Raw genomic sequence first — 26,754 nt, 5'->3', positions numbered from 1 at the left:
AAATTGGGAGCATCCTGTCTCACAGTCACTTACTTAAATTACATATCAATTAATAATCATTTCAAACTGTTTTTTTTAATTGGTAGCATATTGTCGTTATGTCATTATTATTCTATTATATCATTGGAGAGAAAAGTATGTTTGATCATAACAGTGAACACAGAAGTTTTGACCAAAGTAAAAGACCAGCTTTTTTAATGCTTTAAGCTTTTTTATTTTGCATGAAGAAAAATAATGCTGCAGATTAAAAGCATTTAATCGCTTAAAACTTTTTATAACACTTAATCTCTTACTTGTGGCACAAAAGAAAAAAAGTTGTGGAATGAGATACAAAGTTTTCGGATTACAAAGACGGATGAGTTTGTAAAGAAAACCAACACATCCATCAGTGTTTGTGCTGGATTCAATGTTGCAGTCCACCCACCAGTCCCCACCCTCTGTTTGCACATATAGATGGACGATGAGTGTTACATCTCACATCATCCCAGCACTTCTTACCTGTAAATAGCAAAAACACATTTAGATTGAGTTTTAATTAATTTTAGCTTTTTTTCTCGTCAACATTTAAACGGTGGCATCTATCAGGTTAAACACAGGTTAAATATAAATAAAGTCTTTTGTTTTTACCTTTATGATTCATTTGCAAACAGTGCTGGGATTTGTCCAAGTTATTAGGTTCTCCTTTACACCAGTTTGTAAATTCAAACTTGTCACCATTAGTCCAGAACCAAACATTTTCCTAGATGACAAATCAAACAGATAAACAATTTTAAAGACTTTTGTATTATATACGTGAAAAATATTGTGCAGTAACTAAAATACCTGTTGTGCATCAGAGCCTCCAATCCATGTTTCTTTGTAGCCATGAAGGGTGGTAATCTTATACATCTCATGGTACTCGTCAATGCTTTGCACCGATGCAAGGTGTCCACCCATGGACTGACAGTGTTTCTACAGACAAAGACAGAAAACATTGTAGAAATAGTGGATTTAAAAGATGATGCCAGTTCACTAAGTGTGCAAATAAAAAACAGAATAATCTTAGTTATTACCTCAGCGTTAGCCCAGGTCATAGGTTTGGGAACATAGCGGAAACAGGCACCGTTGATCTTAGTCCAACCACTGGAACAAAACAGGTACCTCTTAACCAGATCACTGTTTTCTGAGGACAATTACAGAATAATTGTTAATGAGTCTCCAGTTAATTTCTTTATTCTTTTTATTCAGTAAATGCAATAAAAAAACAAAATAGCAAAACGTCTTTATTTAAACAAACACTGACCTGTTTGATCATCCTCTGCTATTTCTCCTGGAAAAGCTGGACAGAATGAGACAACAGTTAAAGACTTATTTGATCATATGTTACTGTACATAGAAATACATACAAGTTTTCTTTTGTAAGAAATATTTACCTGCAGCCTTAGTCAGAGCCATCATGGCCCAACCAAGCACACACACAGTCAGGATCTTCATTGTGGAGGTGAGACAATAACGATTTTTACCTTTAAGAAAGAGAATCAAACATGTTAGTACCATTTTGTACATAGTGAATGTCAGTGTATTAAAGAAACATACGAGATGATCTGAGAAATTTTCGAAAAGAAATCATGTTGGAAAAAAGTAGAATTACCTTCTCGCCCTTTTATTTAACATTAGCTTGTAGCATCAATGTTCATATGCGGAGACGAAGAACAACGCAAAGAGCAGCTCTTATATGCAGCTTCATATCTCATCATCTGACAAAATGAGGAAGTGAGGACAAAGACACACACATACACAACACGTACATATAAATACACAGCCCTACATTGTCACCTGTTGGGTCCTCCAGGGTTCAGTGCTTGGTCCAAACCTCTTCACCATCATGCTCCCCCACCCAGGTCAGCAACCCTCACCAACTCAACTTTTCCCAACACACCACTGAAAGCTTCAGACCAGCAAAATGCTAAAACTTATGCCTTTATAGACGTCTGCAGACCAGCTGATGACCAGTTAGTGATGGTTAGCAGCACCTGGGTGTCACTTACCTTCTTAAATTATGTTAGTATTGCCCACATGTACTTTTCTGTTTGGCTTCAGTTTTGTTAACTAAATAATAATATGGTGAAAAAAGTTATATGCACTTCACACACTGCACCTGCCTTATTCAAATGCCAGAGATTTTCTGTGGGGTTTAAGTCAGTGACTGTGAAAACCACTCTAGAATCTTCCAGGACTTTGAAGTACGTCTATTGTCCTTTTGGAATGTCCAATGATAGAAAAGCGTCAGCTTTCTCACAGACAGCAGGACATTTTCTCTAGGATGCACTGATCCTGGAATTTATCCATCGTGCCTTCTACACAAAAAGCAGACTAGTGAGGTTACAGAGGAAAATGATGCTAAAATACTTTGTTAAACAATCCTAACTGCAAATAAAGCTGTAGTTGCTGTAGGACATCTGTCATAAATATTAAACATATTTAAATTGAAAACAATCAGGTCTTAAAATAAAGACTTATCTATTGTCTCTTTTGACTGTCAGTGCCGACTATGTCAGACTGGCGCTGACCAGGACATACTAGGTCTGATAGTTCATTCCTACTCAGCCTAACGTGTCCTGTCAAACTCTGTGTGTGCGACGCAGGGAATCGTCATAACAGAAGCTGCATTTCTGGCATCCAGATGGTTTGTGGCATTATTGTTTACAACCCCAATAATTCTACTAAAATATTTTGGCAACACAGACGTGATGGAAACTGGGGATTGACATTCCCTCAAAGTCTGCTGCCAAGCTCAGTTTGTGTTTTTATTATTGTTTAGGAATATGGCTGAGTTAAAGCAGTTCTGCAAGGAAAAATGGTCCACAAATGCTCCTGAACAGTCACTTACTTAAATTACAATAAAGTGTCATTATTATTCTAATATAACATTGGAGAGAAAAGTATCTTTGATCATAACAGTGAAAACAGAAGTTTTGACAAAATGACAGACCAGCTTTTTTTAATGCTTCAAGCTGTTTTTATTTTGCATGAAGAAAAATAAAGCTGCAGATTAAATGCATAATTTTTATAACACTTAATCTCCTGTTAAAGGCGCAGAATCAAAGAGATCATCCAGCTGCTGTTTCTCTCACATTTCATTCTTTAAGCAGAGTTAGAGCAGCAAGAAAGAGTAAAGGTTGTGGAATGAAACACAAAGTTTTCAGATTACAAAGACGGATGAGTTTGTAAAGATAAAAACCAACACATCCATCAGTGTTTGTGCTGGATTTAATGTCACAGTACAAACCCCCATCCAGACCCTCTCTTTACACATATGGATGGAAGATGAGCATCACATCCCAGATCATCCCAGCACTTCTCATCTGTAAATAGCAAAAACACAGGAGTCAGTCAGGACCAAACAAACCAGAACCTCAAACTGTCTAATAAAACCAGTTTATCCTGAGGAGCAATGGGTTCAGTCTTTACAGCAACAATACACACATTTCCAGAGTCTGATGCCCTTTAACTGTTGTAAACAGGTACTAACTGTTAAAACCACATCGAATCCTGTTGTAAATTGTGTAAAAATGTGATTTGCATATTACAAAACATCATGTGATTGGATTCAACTAAAGAATGTCATATTGATTAATTTCCGTTTTTTTACTCGTCATCATTTAAAAGCATTATACATTAATTCGATCCTCTTTTTGTGCACAAGAAAGCACAAGGCCAAAAAAAACACACCCAAAACAAAATGGTTGTAATTCCTAAATAATAAGGGCTAAAAAGACACAATCTTGTTAAGTGATATTTAAAGTAAACTTATAGAGCCACAAAGTTGGTAAAATGTTGGGTTCATCCTACATTTTTTGTGTTTTACTTGACTGAACATTGTCAAATGGTGTTGTGCCAGGTGAACCAAACAACAAAATGGACTTACAGGCACATGTGTGGACAAGAAATCTTGAAAATGAGCTTTCTGGGTTGTTTTTTATAAGTGTAAGACCAGGCAGACACCAAAGTGGCCATTTGGATTTTCAAAACTGCACCAAGTAACAAAATGACTTTATGGATGTTTAGAACTGCAAAACACCATATTTTTTAATCCAAATCAACAAAACTAGATAATTTAATCATAAGTATCATAAGTAACGTATGAACTCTTGTATGCATTTTAAGAAAGTGTTGTTGTGGTGCTTCTTCAATCCATGCGACCCAGGTGACATCTATCAGGTTAAACACTAAATATAAATAAAGTATTTTGGTTTTACCTTTATGATTCATTTGCAAACAGTGCTGGGATTTGTCCAAGTTATTAGGTTCTCCTTTACACCAGTGTACAAAGTCAAACTTGTCACCATCAGTCCAGAACCAAACATTGTCCTAGATGACAAATCAAACAGATAAACAATTTTAAAGATTTTTGTATTATATACGTGAAAAATATTGTGCAGTAACTAAAATACCTTTGCTGTTTGATATCCTCCAATCCATGTTTCTTTGTAGCCATGAGGGGCGGTCATCTTCTGCATCTCATGGTACTCGTAAATGCTTTGCACCGATGCAAGGTGTGCACCCATGGACTGACAGTGTTTCTACAGCAGACAAAGACAAAAAACAGTGTAGAAATAGTGGATTTAAAAGATGATGCACTAAGTGTGCAAATTAAATAAAAAAAGATATATATATATATATATATATATATATATATACATATATATATATGTATATATATAGCGATATAGCGCTTACCTCGGCCATGTCCCAGGTCATATGATTGGAAACATATTGGAAACAGGCACCGTTGATGTAAGTCCAACCACTGGAACAATACCAGTACCTTTTGACCAGATCACTGTTTCCTGAGGACAATAACAGAATAATTGTTAATGAGTCTCCAGTTAATTTCTTTATTCTTTTTATTCAGTAAATGCAATAAAAAAATAGCAAAACGTCTTTAATTAAACAAACACTGACCTGTTTGATCATCCTCTGCTATTTCTCCTGGAAAAGCTGGACAGAATGAGACAACAGTTAATGACTTATTTGATCATATGTTACTGTACATAGAAATACATACAAGTTTTCTTTTGTAAGAAATATTTACCTGCAGCCTTAGTCAGAGCCATCATGGCCCAACCAAGCACACACACAGTCAGGATCTTCATTGTGGAGGTGAGACAATACCGATTTTTACCTTTAAGAAAGAGAATCAAACATGTTAGTACCATTTTGTACGTAGTGAATGTTAGTGTATTAAAGAAACATACGAGATGATCTGAGAAATTTTCGAAAAGACATCATGCTGGAAAAAAAGCAGAATTACCTTCTCGCCCTTTTTTTTAACATTAGCTTGTAGCATCAATGTTCATATGCGGAGGCCAAGAACAACACAAAGACCAGGTCTTATATGCAGCTTCATATCTCAACATCTGACAAAATGAGGAACTGAGGACACAGACACACATACACAACATGTACATATACATACACAGTCAGAGTCTCAAAGGTAAAGAGAGAATAAGGTACATGACACTGTGTTAACCGTTGGGAGATGCAGGCACCATCTTGTGCTTCATGCAGTCTGTTGACTTGTGTCTGCTCCAGTCACCTGCACATCTTTTGTTTGGCTAATAAGTTTAAATTGGAAAAATCATTGATCCGTAACATGTTAATCTATTAGTTGATTATAGAATTAACCTTTGCAAAAATATAAGTAAATCATGCAGTAAAATAAATATCATGGGGTAGAAGTATAACACTGCCCTCTGAAATTACATGTTTGTGAAGTAATTCAGTAAATGTACTAGTTTTAAGGACTGTTACAGATGTGGTGATGGTCATAACTATCATCAAGGAATAAAGGAAATGAATACAAAAATGAAAAAAACTGTATGGGGTGTCGACTACATTTAACACCAACCTTCGTTATGGTTCACATTGTTTTTATAACTGTGAAAATTATTGACTGTGATCCAATTAAACAAGTATTTGAAGTTGTAATAGCTTGAAGACCTCACACTTGGATATTTACACTGTTTCCTAAAAAATAAAAAAAAAACAGCTGATACCACAAAATTTCTGACATTTATGACATTTGAAATATTCCAAAAACATCTCCCATCTACTGCTGCATTTGATCATCACATCTTCCTTCACCATCTTCAACACTAAACTAGACCCTCTGACACTTCCCTCACCCACTTTATAGCTCTGGGGGGATGCTAAAACCCAGTCCCACATTGTCACCTGTGGGGTCCTCCAGGGTTTCGGTGCTTGCTCCAAGCCTCTTCACCATCATGCTTCCCCTCGGTCGTATCATCACCAGGCATGGGATCTTTTTCCACTGCTGTACTGATGATACGCAATTAAACATCAAGGTCACACTCTTATAAGCCCCCTGTCCCTCTGTCATCCTCATCTCCTGCCTGGAGGAGATGGAGGCCTGGATGTATCAAAACTTCCTTCAGCTAAATAGCTCTAAAACATCTAGGTCAGCAACCCTCACCAACTCATCTTTTCCCATCTTAATATCATTTTCCAGCTACAACATTCCTTTCTACCCCTCAGCTGCCAACTTATAAATCACATTTGCAAAACCTTTGTTTTCCATCTTCCATCATTGTTGTTGTTGTTGTAACTGTCCTCTTGTTAATAATCGGTCGTGTACAACGTTGAACTCTCAAGTGTTTGGAAATGGTTTTTTAACCCTTTTCCAGATTGATGTGCATCACTTACAACACTTACACCTCTGAGACTGTTGCTTATTTCTTTCCCTCTTGCATTGTGTTAATACCCGAAAGCTTCAGTCCAGCAAAATGCCAAAACTTATGCCTTTATTGACGTCTGCAGACCAGCTGATGACCAGTTAATGATGGTTAGCAGCACCTGGGTGTCACTTACCTTCTTAAATTACGTTTATAATGTTGTTTTCTGTTTGGTTTCATTTTTGTTAACTAAATAATAGTCTGGTGAAAAAAGTTATATGCACTTCACACACTGCACCTGCCTTCTTCAAATGTCAGTGACTGTGACAACCACTTTAGAATCTTCCAGGACTTTGAAGTACGTTTATTGTCCTTTTGGAATGTCCAATGATAGAAAAGCATCAGCTTCCTCACAGACAGCAGGACATTTTTTTCTAGGATGCACTGATCCTGGAATTTATCCATCGTGCCTTCCACACACTTCAGGATTCTAGAGCTCCACCAAACCACCACCATGCTTCAATGCAGGAACCTTTTGCCAAGTTTTTAATTAGCCTCAGTATTGCAAAACAAGGGGACCATATGAAATAAACGGGAGATACGCAGAGAAAGGCTTTTGTTATGCAAGATTCGTGCTTATCCGTAAATAAATGAAGAGATTTGCGACCTTTTTTAATGTATCAAAGTCTTTTCTACATTTTAATACTTCATCATGTTGTAAAACACTGAACAGAGAAATGACAAGTCATTGTTGAAAGCAACTGGAATGGAAATGTAGATTAAAAAGCTGAAGCCGTTTGCAGAAGCTATAACTTCTTCAAATTATTTTAAGAAATGCAAAGACAATGTTTACTGAGTAATTACAGTCATGAATAAATGTATGAGTCATTTAAAAAAAAAAAACAGCAGTATTTTACGGTTTCGTTTTTAGCTGTTAGTTACTTTGTTTGACGACGATAAGATCAAGTTGTCGCTGCGCAGAGGAAAATGCAGACAGGACTTCTTCAACATGCCAACAACTTAGTATTAACAGTTGAAAATAAATTGAAAAATGTTATTCATTTGGATGTGTGGACCTTGCTTTTTAAATTTTTTTATTTTCATCTTTTGTTTGGCTAATAAGTTTAAATTGGAAAATCATTGATCTGTAACGATTATAGAATTATAGAAGGCCTCACCTCCTGCCTGGAGGAGATGGAGGCCGGGATGAATCAAAGCTTCCTGCAGCTCTAATTAGCTCTGAAACCCTCACCAACTCAACTTTTCACCGATCATCTTAATAATCATTAAGCCACAACATTTCTCTCCCTGCTGCAGAGAAGCTCATCCATCCCTTTGTCTCCTCCAGACTGGACTACTGTAACTCAGTCCTCATCAGAATTCCTGGCAGTAGCCTTCACAAACTCCAATACATACACATACATACACACATACCTTACAGTACTCCTCCCTCTGCAGACCATTTCCAAAACCCATTTAGGCCAAATTCACTGTCTTCCACTATCCCAGGACAAAACTCAAACCTATGGGGGTTTGAGGCCGCTTCTCTCCATTTGTGGAGCCCTTCAGTTGACAGGTGGATGCTTTTAAAAAAGGGCTGAAAACCTTTGTTGTTGTTGTTGTTGTTGTCCCATTAATGTGTCTGGCTGTCATGTAAGACCCCTCCCCATTGGCAAGTGGATTTTTTTATTCAGCCCTATACTAGCATTAAGGGTAGAGACTATATTCTGGATAAATACATTTACAATGAGACATTTCTTTAATTTCTGAATTATGTTATTCCACCACTCACTAGCACACATATAGAAAGTGTGTGTGCACACACACGCCCATTGATGATTAATTAATATTATTAGCTTTTTTATGATGATTGTCATCAGACTGCTGCCGGTGACAGATTAAGAAATGTATTTAGATCCAAATAATAATCACATACATTGCACAACTGTCTAACTTCTGTAAAGAAGTTTACATGCTGCTCTCCCACTTTGCTGAAGACAGCAGTCCTCTTATTATCCTGGGAGACATGAAGATCCACCTGGACAAACCTCAGGCTTCTGACATCCTTGCACTTATAAACAGGTTTGATCTGAAACTGGTCCACACTCCCCTAACCCAATCACCTCCACCAAGTTCCCACCCGGAACTGTACACTGGACAACATGTCCGTCACTCCTCTACATTTGTCAGACCACTTCTTTATTAAGCTCCCTGTCTTTCTCTCTAAACCTCCCCATCATCCCGCCCCACTTTCCCTCGTTCTTTCAGTCGTGAGCAGTTCTTTTTGCTGGTCCCTACAACCAGCCCTGAAACAGCCACAGCCACTGACAGCTTCTGCAACAAACAGAAATATTTATCGTAGTCTTTCTGAATTCACTCTTACCTGCTTGACAGCCCAACTGCTGCCTTGAAGTGATTTCATTGTCTCATCTGTTAGTATTTACCTGAACTATATCAGCCTTTTAATTTAAGATTATTGAATGTTTAAGTTGTGTTGAAAATTACAAAATAAGAGGACTTTCAGAGTCAAATTACTTCACAAAGTTAAAGCCCAAGTTAGTAGAAAGTGATGGCAAAATAACTCTGATGCTATCATTTCATAACATCTGTTAAGCAAGATTAATGTTTAATTGAAATCCTAACTAAATGTCCTAACTGTCACCTTTGTTAATGCATCATAGAGGTCAGTTTTTTGTTTTTTTTGAAAAACAGTGTTATACATTTTAATATTTTATCTCACACTAAAACATTTAAAGATAAAATGACAAGTCATTGATGAAAGCACCAGACAGTAAAGTGTAGATAAGAAAAGCTGAAGCGGTTTGCACAAGGTTTTACTTCTTCAAATGATTCCAAGAAACAAAGACTGTTGGTCAATTGATAGTCATGAATAATTCTATGAGTCATGCTGGAAAAAAAAACAGCAATATTTTAAATAGAAGGCTTCGTTTTTAGTTAGTATACTTTGTTTGACAAAGATGAGCTCAAATTGTCACAGCACAGGTGGGAATTCAGAGATATCTTCTATTGCCAACGATGCACAAACAAATCATCACCAGATGAAAAATATATGGAAACTTTTTATTGATTGTGTAAACGTTTTTTTGTGCTCACGATTTTGACTTATGTGCACCCTAACTTCCCCTCTTCTCCTCCAGGTTGAGCACATTACATCTGTACCTGCTGCCAAAATGCTACAAGAAGTTCATCTAAATGTATTGTGGTTTTGTTCTCACACTGAACCACAACTTCCCCTCAACGTGTTAGAAAACCACGGTCGATTCCTATGTTTTTGCTGTACACTGAAGACTTTGGGGTTTAAGATGGAAGGTGATATACGAAAGAAAAGGTCAGAATTCCGTTCAGACCACAGATGTGTCATATGTCTCCTGTCTTGTTGACAGTGTGGTTGCAAGGTTTAGTATCAGCATTTAGACCATACAGCCAATCAATTTATTTTACAGGGCATTTACCGGCATTTGACACAATGCTTATAGATCTAATAGGAAGCTGTATGGCAGGAGTGAGACGTTTCCTTTTCTCCTTTTAGACAGTGGTTAAAAGTGAGAGTAGCCTTCTTACATCATACAATGTTGGGTTGGAAATTTGCACTTATAGTGTAAAGCAGTAGCCAATGAAGCTTTTAGAGTTTGCTACGCTGAATTACTCACTTTAAAAGCAGGTTCTGTGTGTTGGTAGGATCTGAATGCACGAGCTCTTCAGTCATTCATTCTCACATCTGTGTCCTGCAATACTAGTGACCCACTGCTGAGCTGCAGCAAAAGTTACGGCCAGCCCCCCCTGGAATGAATAGAGAATAAGTCACGTCATGCTGTGTTAACTGTGAGACGTGGGCACCACCTTGTGTTCCGTTTAGTCTGTTGACTCTTGGCTGCTGCAGTTCTTAGAATGTGCTGTGTTTCTGTTGTTTGCTCAAAAGTAGTTTAAATCTGTAAATTACTGATCCCCAATAACACATCACAAATAATTAGTTATGATTAGAGTCTGCAAAAGTAATAATTTTGAGCTGTAAAATAAATGCAGTAAACTAGAAGTATTACATTTCCCCCTGAAATGAGGTAGAATGTAGAGCCAAAGTAAAATAAAATGGAAATACTCCAGTAATGCACAGCTACCTAAAAATAATACTGAAGTACAGTACTTCAGAATGTGTACTTGACCTTATTTTGAGGAGTGTTACATATGTGGTGACGGTAATAGACACTTATCAAGTCAGGGGTCCTGTCCCCATGTGCATGTACATGTCAGAAGAAAACAGAGTCTTTGCTCAGAGAAAGATGACTTAAGCTGTTGGAAAGTAGGGGCTCTGCTCTCCTTCCTCTCAGGGACAGGTTAAAAGTCATTTCATTTGGTCAGGAGTTTGTCTTTGCAGTTTGTGTTTTGGTTAGCCATGCTGCTAACAACTAGTGAAAAAATTAATATAAATTACTTTTACTTATTTAACATTGTGACAGTGACTCACGTTTGTACTCTTTCATTGAAGGTTGTACAAATCTTAAAATGTAAAGCAGCAGCCACGAGATTCTGCTCTATGTTCACTTATTTTAGATTCTGCCCACCTTTCATTATGTAATTGGTCAACACAATATGAATCTTATAGCCTGGCGAATATTCCTCAATTCTAGATGAACAAAAGATGACGGCGTGATGGATGACTTTGAAACACTTGTTAGGCCATTTGACGCACTTAAAAATGACCTGGGTGCTGTATAATCCTGCTGGGATAGACTGACGCCTGTTCCAACTGTCATTGGGTGGGAGGTGTGGTACAACCTCGACAGGTCGCTCGTCTATCTCAGGGCCAACACAGAGACACGTGCGCAGACAGAAAACCATTCACGCTCACGTTCACTGTGGGCAATTTAGTCACCAAACTCCTCCACCACTGTGCTTTTTCTGAGTCCATATCAGTAAAATTGTTGATAATACCATACTGTATGTGATGTCAGGGTGAAGACGGACATAAATCCCGACCACGTAGCTGCTATGTGCGACGGAACATTAGTTTCAATAATTAATCATTCTAGTTTGGATTTTATTAGTTGTGTTCAGAGATGCTATTCTAGCCACATTTAGCATTTAGCAAACCACCACCATGTAAAAAGTCGAGCAGCACCTGAGGGAAATGAATTTGGTGAACGAGCACAATAATCAAATTGGGCATAGCACTATATTCGACACAGTATGGACAGTTTGAAGCATAAGCTATTGTAACAAAATTTTTCGAAAGAAGTGGGAAAAAGTGACAGAAGGAAATTCCAATATGTCACACAAGTGAGGTCTCGTGTTTATTAACTAAGTTGAAGTTGTGAACGTTGTGCAGGTCGGATCCTCAACAGTGGTTCACTTCATTTTTTCGCAAGACTTTCAATAATTATTAGATGTGTTAAAAAAAAAGATATGAAAAATAATAATGTGTGTGTTGCAGCATCAGCGACATCTTTCCAAGTACTTATCAAAAATAATAATATAAAAAAGTTTCATGTTGTTGATATTCTTGTGATATTATTGGCTTGAACCTGTTTGATCATAAAAGTGAACACAGTGTGATGCTTAAAGCTTTTTATTTTGCATGACGAAAGAAAAGATCACTTTGCAAGATAAAAGCACTGTTTTCATAACACATTCAATCTCTTCAAATCATAAAATCCATCCTGCTCCTGTTTTTCTCACTTTTTGCTTCTTTGTTTAACCTGAGATGCAGCAGTACAAAAGGAATAACTTTGTGAAATAAGATATCAAGTCGTTGGGTTATTAAGGAGAACCCACTCCACATCCTCTCTTTACGCAGATCGATGGAAGAAGAGTGTTGCACCTATGATCATCCCAGCACTTCTTCTCTGTAACACATGTGTAAGAGCCAAAACAGCTGTACATAGTTAATTAAGTTATTGTTATTTTGTGTTATATCATTTCACTACAGTAAATTGCAATTGTGCCATCTATTTATAGTAGATTGATCATGTGGGCCAGGCCGGCAGCACACGCGCAATGAAGTCTAGCAGGCACATAAGAAGGAAAAAGAATAGAGAACGGTAAAAGTTGTTGAGTCGGCATGAAACAGGTTTTGACCGTATAATACGATAAGAGAAGACAAAGTGGATTAGTGGATTCCCTGTCAATAATTGAGAGAAACTCAGTTAAAGGACATTAAGATGGAAACGTGAACAGTTTTTGTGTGATGCCAATAAATCATCAAAAAGCAGAACTTGTTAATTGTACTGAACGGTGGACACATGTTGAGCATCTATAACAAACCAGAAGTTCTGAGCAACCGTCGTGAGCCAAATACTGAACTAATGTTTACTCCTTGATTGCATGAGCAAATTAAAATAAAAAGTGGAAAATGTCAGACTTAGAAGACGACGGTGCAATTATTGAACCTGGCCACAGGAGGGCAGGCTTGTTCACAGGACAAATTGTTGAGGACTACCTGAACCGAGACACAAGGCAAGTTGAGACAATTGACTGCAAAATCAAACCATATTGAAAGATTCATGGAAAATGGCGCAAACCTAAAGAATATTGAACAAATAGAAATCAAAGTTTATAACAAACTGAAAAGATGGCAGATCAGGAATATTGGCTTCAGCCTAATTTAGCAATCTGCCAGGATTTCATACAAAAAACTGTGAAGTGGATTGAGCACACAAAACATCACATAGAGCTGACACTAACATATGACAAAGAAGTGACTCCTATGGACTGTGTTTCTAATGCATCTGCAACAAAGCGTCATACTGGCAGGACAGCCAGCGATGCTGGATATAGTGGAGTACGGTCCACAGTATCTTCTGCTGCTTCTGAATGATTAAAAGAGGAAGCACAAAGAGCAGCTCTGCTTGCAAGGGCTGCAGCATTGAAGAAGAAGCAAGCTCTGGAGATGAAGGAAGTACAGCTAAGAGCTGAAAAGGAACAGCTGGACATACAAACAGCACTGGCTGTCTCTCATGCAAAAATAAAGGTCTATGAAGAATATAAAACAACAAGCAAATATCACAGAACTGCTTGTCAGAGTCAGCAGTTGTCTCTACTGCCACAAAGGGATATACCATTGTTCTATGGAGACCCTCTTGAGTTCCGATCATTCATTAAAGCCTTTCAGCATCCTACTGACTCCAGATCAGACAGCAGTGTGGACAAGTTGTACTTTTTGGAGCAATATACTAGAGGAGAACCAAGGAATTTAGTAAAAAGCTGCCAACACATGGCTGGAGATCGTGGGTATAGAGAAGCAACAAGATTGCTTCAAGACAGGTATGGAAATGAACTAAAAATTGCATCAGCTCTAATGGAAAAGGCGGACAAATGGCCTCAAACTAATGACGATGGAAAAGCTCTAAGCTCCTTTTCTCTGTTTCTCCTCAGTTGCCAAAACACTATGGAAGATGTTGCATATATGGAAGAACTTGATAATCCGACAAAAATGAGATACTTTCTAAACTGCCGTCTAAAGTCAGGGAGAAGTGGAGAGCTTTTGCATTTGATATACAAGAAACCAGAGGTAGCAGAGCCAAATTTGCAGATATGGTGAAATTTGTAGATCGGCAAGCAAAAGTCATTTTGGATCCACTGTTTGGTGACTTGCAGGACATTTCTGCAGCTGACAAAAACCGAGGGGAGGTACCCCGAAAGACAAAGACAGACACAAAGACAGGAAGTAGCTTTGCTGTTAGTGCTTTATCAGTTGAAAATGAGCGATCCAGCATTCCTGAGTTCAAGAGGGATGTTTCATTTTTCAGCTCTGCCTTCACAAAACCATGTCTGCTTTGTGACAAAAATGACAGTTTAGAAGACTGTCATAAAATGAAAGCAAAAACCAACAAGGAAAAGATTGAGTTCTTAAAAAAGGCAGGTCTGTGGTTTGGATGTCTTCTCAAGGGTCACAGAAGTAAAGATTGTAGACGGAGAATGGCCTGTCAGGTCTGTGCTCACAAACACCCTGCTATGTTGCATTTTGAAACATCAGATGAGTCTGGTACAGAACAAATGACAGAAGACCCAGATTCTACAGCAGTTTCCAGTGCAATGATGACCATTAAACTAGAAACAAGTGCCTGCTCTGGGGCTGCGGACGATTGCATTCTTGCTATTGTGCCAGTCAAAGTGAAGTCAAAGAAAAGTAGCAAAGTGGTGGAAACATATGCAATTATGGACCAAGGCAGCTCTGCTACTTTCTGCACTGATGCATTAGCTAGACAGTTGAACCTACAAGGTAAACGAACTGAACTTGAGCTGAAAACTATGGGTCCAAAGCAGCATGTGGAAAGTTATATATTCACAGACTTGGAGGTTAGTGGGATTGACAGCAGCGACTTTATTGATCTGCCTACAGTGTTTACACAGGCAGCCATTCCGGTTTCAAAAGAGAACATACCAACACAAAATTACACAGAAAAGTGGCCTTATCTCAGCGAAGTCAAGTTGCCTAACATAATTTCTGACAGAGGACTTCTTATTGGAGTCAATGCTTTCAAGGCATTAGAACCATGGCAGGTGATTAACAGCCAAGAGAATGGACCATACGCTGTAAGAACTGCACTTGGGTGGGTAGTGAATGGTCCACTGAGAGAACGTCCAGACAGTGTCACAGCAAATAGTGCACATGTTAAGGTTGCAGAGAGCTCTCATTCTTAAAAGAAAATTTAACAAGAATCCAGCATTTCATGACGAGTATACTGATTTCATGAATCAAATAATTGACAAGGGATATGCAGTCAAGATACCCGAAAAGAAACTGATCCAAAATGAGGGAAAAGTGTGGAACATCCCACATCACGGGGTCTACCATCCCCAAAAGAAAAAGTTAAGAGTTGTCTTTGACTGTGCTACCAGTTTTAAGGGAACTTCATTAAACACTGAGCTGTTACAGGGTCCTGATCTTGCTAATTCTCTTGTAGGAGTGTTAATGAGATTCAGACATGAGCAGATAGCTCTAACGCCAGACATAGAACACATGTATCATCAGGTGAGAGTTCTTGATGAAGACACAGATCTTTTGCGTTTCCTACTGTGGCCTAATGGTGACACAGAACATAATTTGGTAGAATACAAAATGACTGTACACCTGTTTGGGGCCACATCATCCCCCAGTTGTGCAAATTTTGCATTAAGAATAGGAATCAGATCCCTGCTGAGCACGGCAGGGTCTGTCCCACTATCCTCAGCTTCCAATTGTCCTGGGAGACACCTGGCTGCAGAGACACAATCCCCATGTTGACTGGGTCGATGGCAAGAGTGTGAGTTGGCTGGTAAACTGTATGACCCCCTGCCTTTAAGCTGCAGCCTTTTTTCCTACCTCCACCCACACATCACCTGAAGCTCAGCTTCTTGGTGTTTCTGCTGTTCCTATTGAATACTTGGACCATAAAGAGGTATTTAACAAAACACAAGCCCTTCATTACCTCCACACAGACCTTATGACTGGGCCATTAACTTTCTTCCAGGTACTACTTCTCTTAGAGGCAGGCTTTACTCTCTCTGCCCTGGGAGCAGGTCTTTTTGGCCCTTTCTCTTCTCTTGTGGGGTCCTGGATTTATTTATTTTTTTGTGTTGAAGAAGGATGGCACTTTCTGTATGAGCATGAACTTTCAAGGTCTGAATGACATCACCCTTAAGAATAGGTATCCACTCCCACTGATGTCCACTGCTCTGAAACTCTTACAGGGCCCACAATCTTTAGCAAGTTAGACAAACACAGTGCATACAGCCTAGTACGCATACATTAGGGACATGATTGGAAAATAACCTTCAGGACCCCCACTGGACCCTATGACTATTTGCCTCTAACACCTCTGCTGTTTTCCAAACGTAGGTTAATGATGTTCTCTGTGATATGATAAGCAAGTCTGTGTTTGTTAACATAGATTCTGATCTGGTCTTGGACGTGTCCTTTTACAGAGACCTGCCATAAATATTAAACATATTTAATAAAAACATTGAGAACAACTGGGTCTTAAAACTAAAGACTAGAATCTTTAGACAGCAAACACTTAACTATTGTCTCTGGTGACTGTCAGTGCCGACTACGGCAGACTGGCTTTGACCAGGACATACTAGGTCTGATAGTTCATTCCTACTCAGCCTAACGTGTCCTGTCAAACTCTGTGTGTGCGATGCAGGGAATCTTCATAATAGAAGCTGCATTTCTGGCATCCAGATGGTTTGTGGCATTAGTGTTGACAGCCACAATTATTCTATTTATTTTGGCAACACAGACGTGATAGAAACTGGGGATTGAGATTCCCTCAAAGTCTGCTGCCAAGCTCAGTTTGTGTTTTTATTATTATTTAGGAATATAGCTGAGCTAAAGCAGTTCTGCAAGGAAAAATGGTCCACAAATGCTCCTGAACAGTCACTTACTTAAATTACATATCAATAAATAATATTTTAAACTGTTTTTTTTAATTGGTAGCATATTGTCGTTATAAGTGTGATAATTATTCTATTATATCATTGGACAGAAAAGTATGTTTGAACACAGTGAACACAGAAGTTTTGTCAAAATAACAGACCAGCTTTTTAATGCTTCAAGCTGTTTTTATTTTGCATGAAGAAGAATAAAGCTGCAGATTAAAAGCATACTTTTTATAACACTTAGTCTCTTACTTGCGGCACAAAAGAAAAAAAGTTGTGGAATGAAACACAAAGTTTGCGGGTTACACAGACAGATAACTTTGTAAAGATAAAAACCAACACATCCATCGGTGTTTGTGCTGGATTTAATGTCACAGTCCACCCACCAGTCCCCACCCTCTCTTTACACATATAGATGGACGATAACTGTTACATCTCAGATCATCCCAGCACTTCTTACCTGTAAATAGCAAAAACAGAGGAGTCAGTCAGGACCAAACAAACCAGGACCTCAGACTGTCTAATAAAAACCAGTTTATCCTGAGGAGCAATGGGTTCAGTCTTTACAACAACAATACACACATTTCCAGAGTCTGATGCCCTTTAACTGTGGTAAACAGGTAATAACTGTTAAAACCACATCAAATCCTGCTGTAAATTGTGTGATAATGTAATTTGCATATTACAAAACATCATCTGATTGGATTCAACCAAGGAATGTCTGATTGAGATGTAATTATTTTTTGTTTGTTTTTTTACTCGTCTTCATTTAAACGGTGGAATCTATCAGGTTAAACACTAAATAGAAATAAAGTCTTTTGGTTTTACCTGAATGATTCATTTGCAAACAGTGCTGGGATTTGTTCAAGTTATTAGGTTCTCCTTTACACCAGTTTGTAAATTCAGACTTGTCACCATTAGTCCAGAACCAAACATTTTCCTAGATGACAAATCAAACAGATGAACAATTTTAATGACCTTTTAGTATATACATGAAAAATATTGTGCAGTAAATAAAGTACCTGTTGTGCATCAGAGCCTCCGATCCATGTTTCTTTGTAGCCATATGGGGCGGTCAACTTCTGCATCTCATGGTACTCGTCAATGCTTTGCACCGATGCAAGGTGTCCACCCATGGACTGACAGTTTTTCTACAGCAGACAAAGACAGAAAACAGTGTATAAATAGTGGATTTGAAAGATGATGCCAGTTCACTAAGTGTGCAAATAAAAAACGGAATAATCTTAGTTATTACCTCAGCGTTAGCCCAGGTCATAAGATTGCGAACGTAGCGGAAACAGGCACCGTTGATCTTAGTCCAACCACTGGAACAAAACAGGTACCTCTTAACCAGATCACTGTTTTCTGAGGACAATAACAGAATAACTGTTAATGAGTCTCCAGTTAATTTCTTTAATCTTTTTATTCAGTAAATGCAATAAAAAACAAAATAGCAAAACGTCTTTAATTAAACAAACACTGACCTGTTTGATCATCCTCTGCTATTTCTCCTGGAAAAGCTGGACAGAATGAGGCAACAGTTAATGACTAATTTGATCATATGTTACTGTACATAGAAATACATACAAGTTTTATTTTGTAAGAAGTATTTACCTGCAGCCTTAGTCAGAGCCATCATGGCCCAACCAAGCACACACACAGTCAGGATCTTCATTGTGGAGGTGAGACAATAACGATTTTTACCTTTAAGAAAGGAAATCAAACATGTTAGTACCATTTTGTACATAGTGTCTGTCATTGTATTAAAGAAACATACGAGATGATCTGAGAAATTTGCGAAAATAAATCATGTTGGAAAAAAGTAGAATTACCTTCTCGCCCTCTTTTTTAGCATTAGCTTGTAACATCAATGTTCATATGCGGAGACGAAGAACAAGACAAAGAGCAGCTCTTATATGCAGCTTCATATCTCATCATCTGACAAAATGAGGAACTGAGGACACAGACACACACATACACAACACGTACATATACATACACAGTCAGAGTCTCAAAGGTCAAGAGAGAATAAGGTACATGACACTGTGTTAACCGTTGGGAGATGCAGGCACCATCTTGTGCTTCATGCAGTCTGTTGACTTGTGTCTGCTCCAGTCACCTGCACATCTTTTGTTTGGCTAATAAGTTTAAATTGGAAAATCATTGATCCTTAATATATTTGTTGATAATAGAATTAACCTTTGCAAAAATATAAGTAATTCAACCAGTAAAACAAGTGCCATGGGTAGAAGTATAATATTGCCCTATTTATATGCAATAAAACAGAGCAAAATAAAATAAAATACATAACAAAGCTTGGTGTTTAATCTAGTCCCCACCCCAAAAACTTTTTTCATATCTTATTTTTTTCATTTATTCCCTGATGATAGTTATGACCATCACCACATCTGTAACAGTCCTTAAATCTAGTACATTTACTGAAGTACTTCACAAACATGTAATTTTTAGGTAGCTTTACTTTACTGGTTCACATTGTTTTTGTGAAAATAACCAACCATGATCCAAATGAACAAGTATTTGAAGTTGTAATAGGTTGAAGATTTAGATCAAAATTGGATATTTACACTGTTTCCTAAAATAAATAAATAAATAAATAAATAGCTAATAGCATAAAATTCCTGTATGACATTTTGGAGTAATCCAAAAACATCTTTGACTATGAGGAAACATCTCCCATCTACTGCTGCATTCAATCATCACATCTTCCTTCACCATCTTCAGCACTACACTGGACCCTCCGACACTGCCCTGACCCACTTTGTAGCTTTGGGGGATGCTAAAACCCAGCCACACATTGTCACCTGTGGGGTCCTTCAGGTTTCGATTCTTGGTCCAAGCCTCGTCACCATCATGGTCTCCAACAGTCATATCATCACCAGGCATGGGATCTTATTCCACTGCTATGCAGATGACACGCAATTATACATCAACGTCACCCCCTTCTCAACCCCCTCTGCCTCTGTCACAAGCCTCATCTCCTGCCTGGAGGAGATGAAGGCCTGGATGTATCAAAACTTTCTGAAGCTAAATAGCTCTAAAACATGAAGGTCAGCAACCCTCATCAACTCAACTTTTCCCATCTTAGAATCATTTTTGCAGATACAACATTAATTTCTACCCCTCAGTTGACAATTTATTAATCACATTTGCAAAACCTTTGTTGTCCATCTCTGTAATATTGCCAACTCCGCCCATTCCGTGTTGTTGTTGTTGTAACTGTCCTCTTGTTAATAATTTGTCATCGTGTACAACGTTGAACTCTCAATTGTTTGGAAATACTTTTCTAACCCTTTTCCAGATTGATGTGCATCAACACTTACATCTCTGAGACTGCTGCTAATGTCTTTCCCTCTTGCATTGTGTTAACACGCACCTGAACGTTTCAGACCATCAAACTGACAAAACTTATGCCTTTATAGACGTCTGCAGACCAGCTGATGACCAGTTATTGATGGTTAGCAGCACCTGGCTGTCAGTACATATAAATACACAGCCCTACATTGTCACCTGTTGGGTCCTCCAGGGTTCAGTGCTTGGTCCAAGCCTCTTCACCATCATGCTCCCCCACCCAGGTCAGCAACCCTCACCAACTCAACTTTTCCCAACACACACCTGAAAGCTTCAGACCAGCAAAATGCCAAAACTTATGCCTTTATAGACGTCTGCAGACCAGCTGATGACCAGTTAATGATGGTTAGCAGCACCTGGGTGTCACTTACCTTCTTAAATTACGTTAGTATTGCCCACATGTACTTTTCTGTTGGCTTCAGTTTTGTTAACTAAATAATAATATGGTGAAAAAAGTTATATGCACTTCACACACTGCACCTGCCTTCTTCAAATGCCAGAGATTTTCTGTGGGGTCAGTGACTGACAACTACTTTCGAATGGCCAATGATACACAAGCTTCACCTTCGTCACAGACGGCAGGACATTTTCTCTAGGATGTACTGATACTGGAATCAATCCATCGTGGCTTCCACACACTGTAGGATTCCAGAGCTCCACCAAACCACCCCCATGCTTCAATGCAGGAAGGTCTTTTTTTTAAAGGATACTTCCTTTTGTCAAGTTTTTAATTATGCTCAGTAGTGCAAAACAAGGGGAGCATACAGGTGAAACAATGACAGTCAAATGTAATACGCAAAGAAAGGCTTTTGATATGCAAGATTAGCGCTTAATTAAAATCCATAAATAAATGAAGAGACCTGAAGTAATGTTTATTTAGAGAAACCTTTTCTACATTGTAATATTTCATTATGTTGTAATTGTTGAAGACAACTGGAATGGAAATGTAGATTAAAAAGCTGAAGCCGTTTGCAGAAGCTATAACTTCTTCAAATTGTTAAAGAAATGCAAAGACAATGTTTCCTGAGTAATTGATAGTCATGAATAAACGTATGAGTCATTTAGCTGTCAGTATACTTTGCTTGACAAAGATAAGATCAAGTTGTCACAGCGCAGAGGGAAATGCAGAGAGGCCTTCTTCAACATGCCAACAACTTATTATTGACTGGTGAAAATAAATAATAATAAATAAAAGTCTTTTTGATCTGGATGTGTGGACCTTGCTGTTTTTGCTTTTTCACGAGTTTTACTTTCGTCTTTTGTTTGGCTAATAAGTTTAAATTGGAAAATCATTGATCCTTATTCTATTTGTTGATTATAGAATTAACTTTTGCAAATATGCAAATTTGCAAATATAAGTAATTCAACCAGTAGAACAAATGCTATGGGCAGAAGTATAATATTGCCCTCTGTAATGCAGTAAAACTTAGCAAAATAAAATACATAACAAAGCTTGGTGTTTAATCTCGTCCCCACCCCGTACACTTTTTTCATATCTTATTTTTTTCATTTATTCCCTGATGATAGTTATGGTTATGACAATCACAACATCTGTAACAGTCCTTAAATCTAGTACATTTAATGAAGTACTTCACAATTTTTAGGTAGCTGTACTTTACTGGTTCACATTGTTTTTATAACTGTGAAAATAACTGACCATGAACCAAATAATCAAGTATTTGAAGTTATAATAGCTTGAAGACATGAAACTTGGATATTTAGACTGTTTCCTAAAAAAAACAACAAAAACACTGACACTGCCCTGACGTGAAATTACGGAGTCCGACATTGTTTTTGCAAAGTTACACACCGATTCAACATTCATTTTAGTGACCTCCGATTTGCGTAATCGGGCGTCATTAACTCCCACGTGAATAATAATATTACTGTATTTACGTTTATCCTTAGCCAGGAGTTTCAAATATGATTCAACGTCGCCCGCTCTGGCCCCAGGAAGACATTTGACTACGGCCGCTGGAGTCTCTAACTTCACGTTTCTGACTATGGAGCTGCCAATTACCAGAGTTGGTTTCTCAGCGGGTGTGTCGCTGAGTGGGGAAAATCGGTTAGAAACGTGAACCGACTGGTGGTGAACCTCGGGCGTCTGTTTAGCATTAGATCTCTTACGAACCGTCACCCAGCCGGACTGGCTTCCCGGCTGCTCGGGAACTGCCGGGGGACAGCTACCAGGGGCTACGCTAGGTCGGCCCGCACCAGCTACCGGGGCCTGACTAGCTGAGTTGTTTTCCATGGTGCAGAGCCGCGCTTCCAATTCCGTGAGCCTCGCCTCCAAAGCTGCAAAAACCTTACACTTATTACATATACCATTATCACTAAAGGAGGCAGAGGAAAAACTGAACATGAGTCACACCGAGCAAGTGAGAGAAGGAGAAACAGAGGGAGACAGAGAAGCCATTGCTAATTGATAACTGCTAAGCTAACGAAGCTAATATAAGTGAAATGTGGAATTTGTAAACTTTAGCTGGTTATGTTTCGCAAAAGCAGGTGCTTGTGTAATACAAGCGTATGTTACAACTAAGTATTAATTCTTGTGTGAAGAAATCACTTATTTAAGTAAAAATAACAGCTACAATTAATCAGTAAACAGTCCTTCGGTAGAAACCCAAGAGTGTGCAGAAACAGGAAGTGACGCAATACGCTTACCGCACGAGCAGCCGATACTCCGATACTCAGCTGTAGAACCACTGCTATGCTGATGACATGCAATTATACATCAAGGTCACCCTCTTCTCAACCCCCTCTGCCTCTGTCACAAGCTTCATCTCCTGCCTGGAGGAGATGGATTATGAAAACTTTCTGCAGCTAAATAGCTCTAAAACATGCAGGTCATCAACCCTCACCAACTCAACTTTTCACCTATCATCTTCATATCATTTTTCCAGCCACAACATTTCCCTTCCTGCTGCAGAGAAGCTCATCCATCCCTTTGTCTCCTCCAGACTGGACTACTGTAACTCAGTCCTCATCAGAATTCCTGGCAGTAGCCTTCACAAACTCCAATACATACAAAACAGTGCTACCAGGATCCTGTTGACAGTGTGTAAATATGAGCACATCACCCCATCCTCTGCACACTCCACTGGCTTCCTGTGCCACTCAGTATAGATTACAAACTCGTCCTACACATTCGTCTCTGTCTGTACGGTGATGTCTCCACATACCTTACAGTACTCCTCACTCTGCAGACCATTTCCAAAACCCGGTTAGGCCAAATCCACTATTCCAGGACAAAACTCAAAACAATGGGGGACAGGCGTTTGATAGCCCTATACTAGCATTAAGGGTAGATACTATATTGTGGATAAATACATTTACAATGAGACATTTCTGAATTATGTTATTCCACCACTCACTAGCACACATATAGAAAGTGTGTGTGCACACACACGCCCATTGATGATTAATTAATATTATTAGCTTTTTTATGATGATTGTCATCAGACTGCTGCCGGTGACAGATTAAGAAATGTATTTAGATCCAAATAATAATCACATACATTGTACAACTGTCTAACTTCTGTAAAGAAGTTTACATGCTGCTCTCCCACTTTGCTGAAGACAGCAGTCCTCTTATTATCCTGGGAGACATGAAGATCCGCCTGGACAAACCTCAGGCTGCTGACATCCTTGCACTTATAAACAGGTTTGATCTGAAACTGGTCAACACTCCCCTAACCTAATCACCTCCACCTAGTTCCCACCCGGAACTGTACACCGGACAACATGTCCGTCACTCCTCTACATTTGTCAAACTTCTTAATTAAGTCTTTTTCCCTAAACCTCCCCATCATCCCGCCCCACTTTCCATCTTTCTTTCAGTCCTGAGCAGTTCTCTTTGCTGGTCCCTACAACCAGCCTTGAAACAGACACAGCCAATGACAGCTTCTGCAACAAACAGAAATATTTATCATAGTCTTTCTGAATTCAGTCTTACCTGCTTGACAGCCCAACTGCTGCCTTGAAGTGATCTCATTGTCTCATCTGTTAGTATTTACCTGAACTATATCAGACTTTTAATTTAAGGATATTGAATCTTTAAGTTGTGTTGAAAATGACAAAATAAAGGGACTTTCAGAGTCAAATTACTTTACAAAGTTAAAGCCAAAGTTAGTAGAAAGTGATGGCAAAATAACTCTGATGCTATCATTTCATTACATCTGTTAAGCAATATTAATGTTTAATTGAAATCCCTCACCAAACCGTTGTTAATGCATCATAGAGGTCTGTTTTTGTTTAAAAACAGTTTTATACATTTTAATATTTTATCACGCACTAAAACATTCAACAATGAAATGACAAGTCATTGTTGAAAGTACAAGACAATAAAGTGTAGATAACAAAAGCTGAAGCTGTTTGCGCAAGTTTTTGCTTCTTCAAATGATTCCAAGAAACAAAGACTGTTGGGCAATTGATAGTCATGAATAATTCTATGAGTCATGCTGAAAAAAAACTGCAACATTTTAAATAGAAGGCTTCGTTTTTAGTTAGTATCATTTGTTTGACAAAGATGAGCTCAAATTGTCACAGCACAGGTGGGAATTCAGAGATATCTTCTATTGCAAACGATGCACAAACAAATCATCACCAGATGAAAAATGTATGGAAACTTTTTATTGATTGTGTTTTTTTGTGCTCACGATTTTGACTTATGTGCACCCTAACTTCCCCTCTTCTCCTCCAGGTTGAGCACATTACTTCTCTGCCTGCTGACAAAACGCTACAAGTAAGAAGCTCATCTAAATGTATTGTGGTTTTGTTTTCATTAGAACCACGGTATTAGAAAACCACGGTCGATTCCTATGTTTTTGCTGTACACTGAAGACTTTGGGGTTTAAGATGGAAGGTGATATACGAAAGAAAAGGTCAGAATTCCGTTCAGACCACAGATGTGTCATATGTCTCCTGTCTTGTTGACAGTGTGGTTACAAGGTTTAGTATCAGCATTTAGACCATACAGCCAGTCAATTTATTTTACAGGGCATTTACCGGCATTTGACACATTGCTTATAGATCTAATAGGAAGCTGTATGGCAGGAGTGAGACGTTTCCTTTTCTCTTTTTAGACAGTGGTTAAAAGTGAGAGTAGCCTTCTTACATCATACAATGTTGGGTTGGAAATTTGCACTTATAGTGTAAAGCAGTAGCCAATGAAGCTTTTAGAGTTTGCTACGCTGAATTACTCACTTTAAAAGCAGGTTCTGTGTGTTGGTAGGATCTGAATGCACGAGCTCTTCAGTCATTCATTCTCACATCTGTGTCCTGCAATACTAGTGACCCACTGCTGAGCTGCAGCAAAAGTTACGGCCAGCCCCCCCTGGAATGAATAGAGAATAAGTCACGTCATGCTGTGTTAACTGTGAGACGTGGGCACCACCTTGTGTTCCGTTTAGTCTGTTGACTCTTGGCTGCTGCAGTTCTTAGAATGTGCTGTGTTTCTGTTGTTTGCTCAAAAGTAGTTTAAATCTGTAAATTACTGATCCCCAATAACACATCACAAATAATTAGTTATGATTAGAGTCTGCAAAAGTAATAATTTTGAGCTGTAAAATAAATGCAGTAAACTAGAAGTATTACATTTCCCCCTGAAATGAGGTAGAATGTAGAGCCAAAGTAAAATAAAATGGAAATACTCCAGTAATGCACAGCTACCTAAAAATAATACTGAAGTACAGTACTTCAGAATGTGTACTTGACCTTATTTTGAGGAGTGTTACATATGTGGTGACGGTAATAGACACTTATCAAGTCAGGGGTCCTGTCCCCATGTGCATGTACATGTCAGAAGAAAACAGAGTCTTTGCTCAGAGAAAGATGACTTAAGCTGTTGGAAAGTAGGGGCTCTGCTCTCCTTCCTCTCAGGGACAGGTTAAAAGTCATTTCATTTGGTCAGGAGTTTGTCTTTGCAGTTTGTGTTTTGGTTAGCCATGCTGCTAACAACTAGTGAAAAAATTTATATAAATTACTTTTACTTACTTAACATTGTGACAGTGACTCACATTTGTACTCTTTCATTGAAGGTTGCACAAATCTTAAAATGTAAAGCAGCAGCCACGAGATTCTGCTCTACGTTCACTTATTTTAGATTCTGCCCACCTTCCATTATGTAATTGGTCAACACAATATGAATCTTATAGCCTGGCGAATATTCCTCAATTCTAGATGAACAAAAGATGACGGCGTGATGGATGACTTTGAAACACTTGTTAGGCCATTTGACGCACTTAAAAATGACCTGGGTGCTGTATAATCCTGCTGGGATAGACTGACGCCTGTTCCAACTGTCATTGGGTGGGAGGTGTGGTACAACCTCGAC

General features: G+C 38.5%; 2 protein-coding genes across 2 annotated transcripts; both read right to left on the bottom strand.

Moving 5' to 3' along the window:
• Positions 1 to 196: 196 nt before the first annotated feature.
• LOC137138348 (type-2 ice-structuring protein-like) lies at positions 197 to 2,286 on the bottom strand. Its single transcript, XM_067525461.1, has 7 exons — positions 1,631 to 2,286; positions 1,413 to 1,502; positions 1,283 to 1,318; positions 1,053 to 1,162; positions 823 to 951; positions 628 to 739; positions 197 to 498 (listed from the first exon to the last, which is right to left on the bottom strand). The coding sequence occupies exons 2-7, from the start codon at positions 1,471 to 1,473 to the stop codon at positions 404 to 406; spliced, it is 543 nt and encodes a 180-aa protein (XP_067381562.1). The 5' UTR covers positions 1,474 to 1,502; positions 1,631 to 2,286; the 3' UTR covers positions 197 to 403.
• Positions 2,287 to 2,821: 535 nt separating this feature from the next.
• LOC137138110 (macrophage mannose receptor 1-like) lies at positions 2,822 to 25,712 on the bottom strand. Its single transcript, XM_067525042.1, has 16 exons — positions 25,626 to 25,712; positions 18,884 to 19,005; positions 18,666 to 18,755; positions 18,536 to 18,571; positions 18,307 to 18,416; positions 18,074 to 18,202; positions 17,880 to 17,991; positions 17,448 to 17,511; positions 6,217 to 6,321; positions 5,294 to 5,307; positions 5,075 to 5,164; positions 4,945 to 4,980; positions 4,720 to 4,829; positions 4,434 to 4,562; positions 4,239 to 4,350; positions 2,822 to 3,344 (listed from the first exon to the last, which is right to left on the bottom strand). The coding sequence occupies exons 3-16, from the start codon at positions 18,724 to 18,726 to the stop codon at positions 3,256 to 3,258; spliced, it is 1,197 nt and encodes a 398-aa protein (XP_067381143.1). The 5' UTR covers positions 18,727 to 18,755; positions 18,884 to 19,005; positions 25,626 to 25,712; the 3' UTR covers positions 2,822 to 3,255.
• Between the last annotated feature and the right edge of the window lie 1,042 nt (positions 25,713 to 26,754).

Source organism: Channa argus, chromosome 12 (genome assembly GCF_033026475.1).
Source record: "Channa argus isolate prfri chromosome 12, Channa argus male v1.0, whole genome shotgun sequence".
In the NCBI taxonomy this organism is placed as follows: domain Eukaryota; kingdom Metazoa; phylum Chordata; class Actinopteri; order Anabantiformes; family Channidae; genus Channa; species Channa argus.
This window is presented reverse-complemented; position numbering and strand designations above follow the sequence as displayed.